This window comes from Rhinolophus hipposideros, assembly GCF_964194185.1.
Source record: "Rhinolophus hipposideros genome assembly, chromosome: 24".
NCBI lineage: Eukaryota > Metazoa > Chordata > Mammalia > Chiroptera > Rhinolophidae > Rhinolophus > Rhinolophus hipposideros.
In genome coordinates, this window is record NC_138070.1 from 35,735,953 (window position 1) to 35,749,082 (window position 13,130).

General features: G+C 45.6%; 1 protein-coding gene across 7 annotated transcripts in view; it reads right to left on the reverse strand.

The window, feature by feature from the left end:
• The window catches only part of GRAMD1B (GRAM domain containing 1B), a gene marked incomplete at its 5' end in the record, with an annotated part of 168,168 nt that extends 165,783 nt beyond the window's left edge, over window positions 1-2,385 (reverse strand). For 3 of the 7 annotated variants that reach the window (XM_081037377.1, XM_081037370.1, XM_081037376.1), the window contains one exon: window positions 1,974-2,362. In XM_081037377.1, coding sequence (XP_080893503.1) covers window positions 1,974-2,347 — 374 coding nt within the window. Of the gene's footprint in view, window positions 1-1,973 lie in introns of all 7 variants that reach the window. The other 4 variants (XR_013992507.1, XM_081037374.1, XR_013992506.1 and 1 more) reach the window with 3 other exon arrangements.
• Window positions 2,386-13,130: the final 10,745 nt, after the last annotated feature.

Consider the following 13,130-nt stretch of genomic DNA (forward strand, 5'->3'; position numbering starts at 1 on the left):
TAGAGATTTGAGTCAGACAAATTTGGGTTTGAATTCAGTCTGTCTTTCTACATATATGCTTATAATCTTCAAATGTAACAAACCACCATTTAAAAGAACTGCCTTAAACTACTCGTAGGAAGTGAAAATACTTCCTGATTTTTAAGAGTACATTCCCTGCTTCTACAAAAATGAGGATTCCACTGCACCCTTAGACAACTCTCAGAACGAGGGAAGCCTTCCTTAAATCTAACCAAATCCACCCCATCCCCACCCTGGCCAGCAATGTAGGACTCTTTTCCCCCATATTTTGTCCTCAGTCTCCATGGTTGAATCTCAAGGTCAAAAGACGGTCTCTTTTAAGGTCTTTCACATTTAAAAAAGAAAGCTGACAATTATAATGAATTTTTAGTTCAAGATTAGCTCCCACCAAGAGTGCCCTCTACACTGTGGAAAAGGCAGCAGGACAAAAAAAAATGTTATCTCCAGATGCACAAAAAGTCCCAGAACAAAGCTCTGCCTCTGCACCTGCAGGGAGAATCACATCCAGTCACTGTACCCAGAAAAGAGCAACACTGGAAGGCTTAGAATGCTCACCCTATGCAGGAACTGGCTGACTCACAAGGTCCCCCCAAAGACACATAGCTCACTCTGCTCCTCTCTATGCCTTTGCCCAGACTGTTTCCCTTTCCTGATCACATGCCCCAACCTCATAATTTTCCTACTGTTTTCTACTGCTTATCTGGTATTTGTCCCCTTTTGAGTATCTTCCTTCCATAGGTCTCTCTCCTCTTTTTTTGTACAATCATTACCACATGGCACACATAGTATATGTCTTCCAATGGTTCTATCTCTTTAGTACGAGTGTCTTAATTTCTTATCCAACTCTCCTCCCACCCTCCTTCAACTTCCACATCCCTTCATCCTCTCCAGCTCTCCCTCCTCACTTCCCCCTGGAGCACATCATCATGAGTTGGTATCAGACTGAGCTCACAAGAACATTTAACAAGTACTTGTGAATTGAAACAAATGAAATTGAATAGGTTGGGAGGAGTCCCAGGGAAGGTGGCCAATCCCTCAGTTGCCCAACACAAGAGCACAGACGACTGTTAAGAGACAGGGCCCTAGAGTCTGAAAGTAAGTGGATTGGGTCCATGGCATCAGTGAGGACTGCCCCCTCCACCTGGCAATGGGCTTGGCTCAAAAACAACTCCTGGCCAACGCTGTGTGGAGCTGCCCTACGGTTTTCTATACTGATTCCCTGCATAGGGAAAGCAAACTTCCCCCACTACTCAGGTGCCACATTTACCCAGGCAAAAAAGTTGCTGGCACAGACCATAGTGGCACGGACCAGGCCTAGATAGATATCTAAAGACTCTCTGTGGTAGGAAATGTGACTCACTCTAAAGAAAACTCCACCACCTCTTCTAGATATGTGGGCCAGGAAAGGCAACCTGGTACGGCCAAAAATAAAATAATAAAAATTGAAATGGAATATAGAAATATAAATCTAAGTGAAGAAGCCACTTCACCTCCCAGGCTTTCTGCTATCTCCATCTGTAAAATGGGTATAATAGTAATATCTACCTCAAAGAGTTTTTGTGAGGATTAAATTTGGAGGTAGTCAGTGAAGTGCTCACCATAATGACCTGCACATAAAAGAGGCACAATAATATTACCTGCTATAGTCTTTATTATTCATTGTGCGGTGAGGATCAAATGAGATGGAATGCAGCGTGAAGCCCCTTGCAAATGTATTGCATATACATTAAAATCACTGGCCCCTAGCCATGGGTTGGGGAGATGGGTGACAAGAGTGGAAGCGCAAGTGCCACTGTAGTCCCTGTGCCGGGTGCAGCACTGCCTGAAGCCCCCTGGGGCGAAGGGCTCCTGCTTTCCTTCGGAGTTTCCGCCAGGATGCCCTGGGCCCCGGACGGGTGCGGGGAGTGCGGGGAGGACGGGGCAGAAAGGCGGGTGTTGGAACGGAGACGTACCTGCTTTCACTGCACTCCTTCCGCTCCCTCACCCTCAGCCACTTGCGGAGGAGGAAGCGTTTTCTGCGCGGGGAAGCGCTGGGTGTGGAGCAGTTGGACCACGGGGTGTCCTCGTCGCTGGAGGGCGTGATCTCGATGGCCGGCAGCTGCAGGAACTCCTTGCCGGGGGCCAGGACGCCGGGCAGGTCCCGGGGCAGCCCGGCCTCTAGGCTCCGCTCGTGCACGTTCTTCGTGCGGTGCACCTTAAAGCGCCGGCGGCGGAGCGTGGGGGTGGACGCGCTGGACCACGCCGGGCTGCCCTCGGGCGCGCCCCGTGGCCCGGCCACCTGCAGGGAGGGCAGCTGCAGGTTCTCCATCCGGCTGGCCGCCGGCATGGGTTCCCGCGGCCGCTGCGCCCCCGCCGGCCGCGTCCCGCCCCCCCTCGCCCAGGGCCCTCGGCCCGCTCACGGTGGGTAACGCTCGCGGCTCGAGCTGCAGGAAGATCAAGTTCCCCTCCGGAGCGCCGCGCGGGGCGAGTGCCAGGGCCCGCGGCGCAGCCAGGCGCGCGGCCGCCGGAGGCGAACTTTTCCGCGCGCGGGTCCACCGCCCGGCCGCCCGCGGGGGCCCCGCGCGCGCCGCGTCTCTATGGCGCCGCTCCCTCGCTCGCCGGCGTCTGCGGCTCGGCGGGACTCCGCGGCCCGCGGCCCCGGGGGGCGGCTCGGCAAACTCGCGACGGTTCGCGTGCGGGAGACCGCGGTGGAGAGCTGGTTCGGTGCTGCAGGGAGGCAGAGAGCAGGAGGGAGAGGCGGAGGGGGGAGGACAAGGAAAGAAAGAGGAGAAGGGAAACGCTGGATAAAAACAAACAAAATGAGCGGGGGGCGGGGGGTGTGGTGTGAGGGGAGGTCACATCTGTCCAGAAAGCGCAGGCTCTGGCCGCGACAGCTAATGTAACTGTACGCGGACTCCCTGGGGAGGGACTCTACCTCCGAGTTAAGGCTGCTCCAATCAGCCCAACGAAATAGGAGCACAAACCAAACTTTCTCAAAGCGACGATTGGCCAGGCAGCTCTCATTAATCTCACTGCCTGCTTTTCCTGGGACAAAAGGGGGTGGGTAGGCGGAAGGGAGGAATCAGGGAATTCAGTCCTCACTCTCCAAGGCCACCCATGATACACGGTTGAGGGAAAACTAGGGGACTTTCCCCGCTGGATCTCTTCTTAAAAAGGTGCCTTCTTTGAACTATTTGGGGTGCAGGTGGGGGCACAGGAAGCCTGGGCATAGTCAGAGGGAGACAGCCAGTTTCCTGGAGGCTGCTTCCAAAATGACAAGCTGAGAAGAAAGGACAGTTCTCCTGTGGAATAAGCTGAGACACCAGACAGGACACACCAAGCAAAGACAGACATCGGATCTCAGAGACACAGGACGCACAGGACCAGTGAGGAAAAGGGATTGATCCCTGTACATCTTGAGCATTCCCATCAATACCATAGCTTCATTCCAAGCAAAGAATCAGTTACAGGGTGACCATCCGAGGCAAAGCACCCAGCAAATCCCCAGGGAGCACAAGGTGCTCCCTTTGTGTTCCTGGGGGATGATTCAATTCCTGCTTCAATCTGCAAGGGGCATGGACTGGGTCACAAAAAGTCTAGTATGTCCACAGGTCATGGAGCCTAGGAATTTTGGGTCAGTCCCGTAGTGTCCCAAACTATGCTGACTCCACTGTCTCCGGAGACCCAGGTACCCCTGACAGATTGACCCTAGAAGTGATCCACCCTACTGAGCACTCTGTGTCAGGATCGAGTCCAAACCAGCCTAGCTCCAGCAGAGGTTGTATCTATCACCCATTCTCCTCCCTCCCAGCCCAGCACATTTGTGTCTCTGGAAAGTCCTGCAAATGAGAACTGAAATAGAGACCCTAGCTTTCAAATAGACCAGGAGGAGCACAAAAGAATGCACCATTAAGTCCACAATCTGATTCACCTACTCTTCTCTGCTCCTCTGTGAGTCTAATTTCCAATTGGAGCTAGTGCCCAGCTTCTCTGCCAGTGAGATGTTTGTGGGAACATTTCACAGCTGTCCCAAAAGTGAGGAAAAAACACATCCCTAGAGATCACAAGAACTCATTGCAAGGAAATATGTTTCTGCAGTTTAGCAAGACATCACATGTGACAGCTGGCCATGGGTCCATCCTGCCCTGCAATGACACATGGAGGAGAGCTCAAGGCCTCTTGACATGGCACAACCTCCAAGAGGCTGGGGAAACTGAGGGGAGTGCTTTTTGCTCAGGGAGAAAGATGCTGGGGCCTAAAAGCCAAGGCCAGGCCCACCCATAAATGACTCCCAGGAAGATAAGGTCCATCTTATTTCTCAGTCTCCACATCCGGCCACTGGCTTTCTCAAGGTTGGTTTAGTGTCACTCTATTTTAATTCCCGGATGTGGCACAGGAAGAAGAAACGCCTTCCCATCAGGTGTCAGATCTGGCAAGAAGCAGGATACTTCTTCCAGCTCCAGGAATGACAAGGTGGCTGGACTGTCACCCCAAACTTCAGGATCTGGAGTTAAACCAAGGCACCACAGATATGCTTACTGCCTTGGATTTCCTCCAAGGACAAAGGCTCTGCAGGGGATCTGATAACTTCCCAGTTCAAGGACTTGCCTGTAGAGGGGGCTATTGAAGTAGGAGACTGGGGTCTCAGGTGTTTAAGGAGAGAAGGGAATCTGGGATGCTACGTGCACTTGGAAGCTAAAAAACAAAACAAATTTTAAAAACTAGGAAGTTCCACAATCCAGGGGCCAAAAGATTCAATGGATATTTTGGGGAAAGGAAGATTGACAGGGGAGCAAGCCCCACTAAAGTTTATGGTGAGCACTGAATTTAAATGTATGCCTCTTAAAAAGAAGAATAGTTGCCACCTCTCTCTTCCGACACACTTCAGCCACTTTTTCCACCCACAATGGATTCTGCACCTAAAATCTAAATTCCTATGAGATTTAATTTAAGCCCAAGGCACAGTAGTAGTTGACAATGATTATTTACATTTCACCTGGCCTGAGGAAAAACCTCCTCCAAACTCAATCTGAAATGGTTACACTTGGCTGAGAAGCAGATACCCAGAGTACCCTAAGTCTCTAACACTGCCCTTGTTCACTTCTACTTACGGTCCCTTCTTTGCTCCAAGCCGTAACTTTTTCATGCATTAAAAGCCTATTCAAAACACCTCCCCCGAGCCTTTTCTGTTTACTTTTTACTATGGCACTATCAAGTAAGATGATAAAAGGGACACTGCTTTGAAAAATGAAATGCCCTACAACTGCGAGTCATCATTACTATTAAGACTATAAGTACCTTGAGGGAAGAACCAATTTCTCCTTCCTTTGATTCTCTCCATTGTCCTGTATGTTTTGTTTGTATAGTAACTTTCACACTTAGTAAAATGGTTTTCATGTAGTAAATGGCTTTCATGCGTAATATTTTATCTTCCCAGAAACCTAGGAGTGATGTATCACTGTATCTAAGGTCATAGATAAGTAACAATAACAGTAATCAATGACAAAGCCAAAACTTGAACCGGGTCTTCTGAAGCCAGTTAGAGGCCACTGAAATCTCATCAAATGCATGAGCTCTGGAAAGCAGGTCTCCTGTAGCTCCAGCCCTGACTAGTTTGGTATATCACAAAATGACATGTCAATTATTTTACAAGTGGGGAAATGGAAGTGCAAAGTTTTGAAAAACTATTTGCCAAAGCAACTGGTGTGAGGGCATCAAGACCAAAGAGTTTCCAGGACCTGCTTTAGAATCTCAGCCACTGCATTCCTCACTAAGTCTCTCCCCTCCCCACCTCTCTTCTATATTTGGCCCTCAGCAGACTTCCTGGTTCTCTGTGAAACTGACCTCACCTCTGGCCTCTCAGACAGGTGGTAGCCAGCACAACCTGGCCCTCCCCTTCCCCCACCCAGCTGCCAGGCCTCTGACTTAAATGCAAGGAGCTCAAATTACCAAGCAACTGTTGTTTATTCTCCGCTGTTAAGGCTCCCTTTCCCTACAGACACAAGACACCCAACACCTGTCTACTACTTCTGGAGGCACAGAAACTACATGGGTCCATTATTCAGCCGAAACTTCCAGGAGGGAACATAAGAGAAAAAAAGCAGCTATGAAGCTAGATTTCTCCTTGGTGCACATCCACATGCATGTGAGGTAAAAGCAGCAGGCCCTCACCAACCCACCAGCCCAGGGAGTTCAAGGGCAGACAACTCCCAAGAGCACAGACAGGAATGTACCCTCCAACACTGGTGTCACAAGACACACAATTCCCCCCACCCCTATGGTTAGGACTCAGAGTCTGTGTCCCACACAACATTCAGAATGGCCAAGGTCTGGCCCACATTCCAGGTAAGAAAGCTGGCAGTGGGCAGACCTGAAGTGGAACTTGTTGCTATTGGGGACTCAGGAAATACTGATAAAATGTGAACAATGCTGTGGGAGCAATGTTATTAACTGTCTTCAAATACAAAATGAAGGATGGCCAGATATTATTCTATAGCTCTCTGTCTGTTGCTGAGCAAGAGGAAATGAGTTTGTGTGGAGCTCAGTGTGGGAGATTCAGATTAGACGATAAACATTTACTGAGAGTAAGGCCAGTTAAGGGCTGGAATGTATGACCCCGGATGGTTAGAGAGTGACTTCCCCTGCACATCTCTAAAGGTAACTGGAGCCTACCTAGAGGCAGTAACAGGAAAGAGATTATCTCTTAAAGGCCCGGTCCCTACCCTGCCATTGTGGGTCAACAACACATTTACTTATGCCTAAGACAAAGTTTGTTTAAACTGACACGTTTCTTGTTCCAGACATTTTCATTACTGAATACTAAGCACCTCCATGAAACCCACAAGCAGCTTTAAGGTTTTCCACAGTGAAAGATAAACACAGGCATCAATCACTAGAGAAGTGATGGGGCAAAGAATTGGGCATAGGGAGTGGGGGCAAGAGAAAGAACTGGAGAGTATAAGCATCAATGCCTTTCATGGTATCTCATTTCTGTTACTTCCACTAATCCCTACCTTATTTCCCCATGGCGAGCAAGCTGTTGAAGAAGTCAGAGGAAAGCATTGAATTTGTGTGGCTAGAGAAGGATGGAGAGTGCTGGTGAAATACAATTTAAATAAAACCACAGTTGGTTGGCCGGCACGTCTCGTTCTCCTTCTGAGGGAGAGGGAGAAAATGCTGTAAGACTTCTATGGAGCCTCTGTTCCTGAGGACAGAGAGCTGATGAAACCTTTCAACAGTGGGGAGTGCACAAGGTTGCCTGAGCACTTCCGCTAACCTTCGGAGGGGCCACAGTGAGCAATGACGTCACCTCAGGAGGACTGTCATTAGATAAGCCTCTCCAGTTTAATTGCTCATTAAAAGGCTTAAGAGTCAAAGAAGAATGTTTGCACAACATTTGGCTGCCCCTGTTCCTGACACCAAGATACCGAGGTACAGACCAACATCATTTCTTGTCCTCTAAATCTTACAAGGACAGTCTTTGTGCAAGGAAGACAGGTGGCATGCTCTGAGTATTCTCCTGCTTTCCTCAGAAAATTCCCCAAATACTATCTGCACTGCCCACTAATGATTATGTGCACAGACCCAAAGGCATACTATCTGAGCCTCAGACCCCTTTCTACCACTTACCAGCTGTTTGATTTGGAGATAAGTTATTTAACTTCTCTGTGCCTCAGTTTCCTCATCTGTAAAATCTCCCTCCTGGGGTTGTTGTGAGCATTAGAACAGTGTGGCACACTAAGAACAGTGCTTGGTACACAGGAGGTGCTCTTGAAGTGTTAGTCTTTGTTATATCTAATTAAGTCTCCTTTACAATACCCTTGTTAGGAAACAGGACCATTTGTGTTGATTTCCAATTCAGTTTAATTCAACAATAAATTGTTCAGCTAAAGCATTGGGTGAGCCTTCTTTTTGAGTATGTACCAGGGATACATCAAAACAAATAAGACAGTGTGTGCATTGGAGCACACAGTCTAACAAGGCAGATTTAATTCAGTGCAAAATATAAGTGCAAATGAGGTGTAAATGTAAAGATCTATAAATTTTAACTAGAGGGAAAGAGGTGGTCTAGGCAGGCTGTATGGAGGAATTGATATTTAAAACTTAAAGTATGAATTTCAGTAGAAAAGAAGAATAGGGCATTGTAGAATAAAGGAACAGTTTGAGTGAAGGCACTGAGGAATAGAAACTCATGGAGAGTTTTTGAAAACGGAGAGAGACGTCAGAGCATGTGGAAGGACACAAAAGGAGATGAGGCTGGACAAACAAGAGGGTCTGAGTGTGGTGAGTGTTAAAAGTTTAGATTTTATTCTTTAGACAAAGGAATGCTATTCAAGTATTTTTAGGGGGGCAGGGGCAGTGACATTGAAGAACGTCCATTCTGATGACAGTGTGAAATATGTAGGGGAGAAGCAAAAGATACCACACACAGAGGCCAATTCGGGGACTATTATTCAATCAGTCCATATTTTTGGAATATCGACTATATGCATGGCAAACAGTTCAGAAAAGAGATGGAGAAAATCTGAAATAGGGCAGGAGAAAAATGTGGAGTGAGAGAGGTGGGCAAGGCAAAGTAAAGCTCTATGAAGATTGATTCAGAGATGTAGACTGGAAAACAAAACAAGAATGAGTAATGATTGAGAAGTCAAGGGAGGAAAAGAGCCAACATTTATTGAATGACTACTGCAGACGAGGCACTGATCTACGTGCAACATGCACAAAGTCCCATTTGACCCTCCCAACTACCGTGAAAAATATATATCAAGAGCTCCATTTGAGAATGAGAGATTTTAAAGGTCACTTGCCCAAATTTACACAGCTAGCAAGTGGCAGATGAGCACAAACTTAAACTCTGGTCTTTAAAACTTTAAAACTCCAATGCCAAAGCTGTAATGAAGTCAGGCAGGAGGAAGACAGATATGTGGACGGAAAAGGTACCACATGTTAAACTTGACAAACTCAGGAAACTGAAAATAACCACATAAGATGGTGTGAACATTAAAAAAAAGAAAAACACATAACTAAGGTGTGCCATGGCGGAAAGTCACATCTTTAGCGTGGAGCTTCCTTCGTAGTCAATCTTCACCTTAAGTGAACCTGTCTTTTTGCACCTAAAATGACATCCTTGGATTGCCAGTAATCCCTTTTTCTGGACCAGAGCAGGAAACTATAGAATCCCTGTGGGGACAGAGACCCAGTGGGGACAGAGCCCCAGAGGGCAGTTTCCAGGCTCTCGGCCTCATGTGGAGAGCTGCTGGCTCAGGTAGTGGATGGCCGTCAGCTGTGGCTGGTTGGCCATCAGCTGTAGCCATTAAGCCATTGGTCACTGATATAACTGCCTTGGCTATGGAGGGGAGCCGAGGAGAGTGAAGGAGGAGACTGAAGGAGAGTAAGGAGAGTCGAGGAGAGTTGGTCGGTTGACAGCAAAGCGGACAGTAGGTCGCATGTCGTGTAAACCCAGCCTCCAGTGAGACCACAGTGGTATGACTCCCCTACCTATGGCTCCGTGGGTGTTCCTTTTTGGCCTCACCATGTCCTGCGTTCTTATGTGGAGAGCGGGAGCAAAGACCCCGCAGGCCGCCCCGCCATTATTATTCTTGTCTCCTGATTACCATCTCTATGTGCTGTAAAAAGTAAACTATTAACTATCCTGTACCACCTATGTGAAAGAAGTACCTGTCTCTCCAGTTTACTTTTATCCAATCCCAGAGATTTCCCTGCTTTGCTTTCTCCCACCCCCTTAATCTACCACCAATGAATTTCATGTAACCCTCCTCCTTTGAGTCTATGTATAAAGTAAGCTGCAAACCACCATTTTGCAGAGCATTTTCTCAACCCATTGAGATTTCACTTCCCAGCAATTGTCGTCAGTTTGACTCAAATAAACTCTTAAATGCTTTCTCTTAGGCTGGATGTTGTTTTGTCGACAGATACAATTCTACTATATTTTGTAATTAGGTCATTGATGACCTCTGAGAGAACAATTTCAGTGGAGCGACCAACAAAAAAAAAAACACAAAACAAAACAAAACAAAAAAAAACACACGCAATTGCTGTAGGTTAAAGGGTAAGTAGGGAATGAATAAAGGGAGGCTGCAAGATTAAACTGCTTTTTCCAGAAATCAGGAATTAGAAAGGAATGAGAGACATCTTTTTGCTCTCAAATAAGTATCGAGCATCTACTATGTGTTAAACACTCTTGTAGGACCTGACATTAGATTGTGAAATGTTACGTGTGTGTGTGCGCGTCTTTTACTGTTGGTAGATGTATGTTTCAAAGGAACAAAAGTGACTGTGATTATGCCATTTAAAATGAAATTCTGCCTATATCTGCTAAGAAAATTGAAGCTTCAAAGTGCTCCTGGTAATCTATCAAATCAATCAAAAAGTATTAAGCACACCACAATAGTGGGTACTCTGAAGAGTTTCTGTAAAACTATTCATTTATTCCTAAAAATAACTTAAATGCCTATTAAAGATGACCCTGGCCTCAGTTTTTTCAAATCGGGGTGTGGGGGGGCCGAGGGAAGGAAGTAAACCAACCCAAGACCTACAATTTGGTAAGAAAATCCACTTCAGTAGAAGAATGTACCAAATGCAGTATGATCCCAGAGGAGAGAGATCTTGATCCAGAGAGAACTTCACCGAGGAGAGAGTACCTATCCAAGGTTAAAGGTCAGCAGAGGAGTTTTCCGGGTAGACCCACGAAGGCATGTTTCAAGCCGAGGGACCACACATGCAAAGGCACCAACCTGTAAAAGACAGCATGGTGTCTTCTGGGAATTACTAAAAGAACAGTTTGACTGGATCATAATGTTTTGTTGGGTGAGGGTTGAGAGCAAGAGATAGTATTTACTATTATTAGTCTTCTTTCATTCACCCATTCAACATGTATTTATTGAGCAGTCCATGATCTGGGTGCTGGAAAACAGGTACACAAGCAAGTCTGTGCCCTGAGGAATTTACATCTTGGTGATCACAAAATTTCAGAATGACAGAACAGAGAATTCAAAGATCTAGTCCAACCATCACTTTATCTCCACTGTTCATTCTATTTCTCAGATTAGACAATGGAGGCACAGGGAGGTGTTTGTTTTAAGATTTTAACTAAAATCACAGCCAAAAGGCAAGGCTTCATCGATGATTAAGGGCTTTGCATGATGCAAAGACCAAGATTCAAAGAGCTGGAAATTCAACTCACTCAAAGAGAATGACTCCAAAGCTCCAGAAAATGATTCCTTTCAAATGTTGAAACCACCTCCTAAGCCTTTTATTTCTGACTGGAACTCAGACTATTCCACCTCCCCTAAATCAGGAAAGTAGCTCCTTTTCCCAGGCAAGCAAACCAGGATCCAGAGAGGCTGAGGTGCTTTGAGCAGCATGCTCCTAATTGCTTCTAGGATTGAGCAGAAGAGTGGTAACTTACTACCCTGAGATATAATGCTGAAACTGTAAAAATTGCCCAGTTTGTTTTAATTAGATAAAACAGCATGTTTCCCAAGCACCGGGGGGACATTAGTTTTTACATACCATTTCAAACAAAAAATGGGAATTGTTTTGTTACGACATAGGAGGAACTGAAGAAGGTTGAGCTAGAGGAGGATTTTCAATGGTGGCCTCTGTAACCCAGCTCTGGATAACCATTCCCATCGCACCTGAGTTGTTCATCTTTGTGAGAGGAATGCATCTGGAGGGAGTAACTGTAAATAATTCATTCCTGTACCATTTTGCATTTGGTGTGAGCTCCAGCATTGATGAAAATCACACTGTCGAATGTCCCCACTTTTCAGAAATAGTCTGTGCCTCGGCCCTAGATGCACTCTGCCCTCAAGCTGTCATTAGTGGCAAGTGCCAAGGCTTACATTTCCTCTAGGAGCTGAGATTGGACCATTGCCCTCACAATTCGCCTCAATTCAGTGACTGCATGGCATTGTACTACCCTGAAATTGGGATTTGGGGATCGGTTATGCTGAGTGATCGCTGAGGTCTCTAAGTCTATAAACTAGGAAGGTCTATTTTGCTTTCAGCAATGCTGGTGTATGAAAATGCAGAGTTTTAAAATATATGAGTTGGAATGATCATTCATATAATACAAATCATTTGTTTTACAAAAAGGATTCATTAAAATAGATTGTTCCTTTACATGTGTGAATATTTTTATTCAATTAATCAACATAAATAAGGCACACTCTAGAGGGAAGACACCTGTTGAATAACTTAGAATGTCCAAATTAACGTGAAATGTTGCTACACATTGAGAGATCTTGTTTCTCTGTATTTCCAGGAAAAGAAAGCACTTCATTTTCCATTCCTTCAACCACTCCTTTGATGTAAGCTGGTATTTCTGGAAGACATAGTAACTCTGACAGAAAATTCTATGAGCAATAGACCTTCCTTAGGTGATAGAATTATAGGTTTGGAAGAAACATTAGATATTTAGTCTAAAGCTCATCCTTCTCCCACCCTGTCCTATGTTCACAGATGAGAAACTGAGGCACAGGCAAGATAAATCTTGGACCAGGGTCATAAAGCTGGAACTGAAACTGCTTTCTGTAAATCAAACATCTTTTGGTCAAATTCTACCTTAATTACTTACAGTATTATTTTGGAATTAGTATTTCAGCCTCAAATAATAATTTAAAAACCAGTGGCACCAAGGAGTCCAAACCCTTATTCTGCTTTTGTCTGCACACATTCTTTATGCATCTAATTCCTTCATAAGCCCCCACAGAGCAAGAAGTTAATTAAATACAAATACCTCACTAGAACTAATCCCAACATGAGGACGTTTAGATTTGCGCAAAAGATATCACAGACTGGTTATTTGCTTTTGGAAAGGCCTTTTTTTGCTTTACACAAATATAATCCCTTTATGTGGGGAAAGCCCCTAATACATTTTAAGTATTACTTGATTTATACACAACTTTCGAATACCATCACTACTTAATACAAGTATATTTGTCAAGAATCAACTTTTATGCTCTTACCCTTTCTGTTCAAAGCTAATATATAATAATGAGAACTGGAACCAAATGAAAAATCTAGTTCAGTCAGGAATAGATTAGAAATGTCCCAATGTCCTAAACATTTTCAGATTCACCTATGATTTCTTGAGCCAGGCACCATAT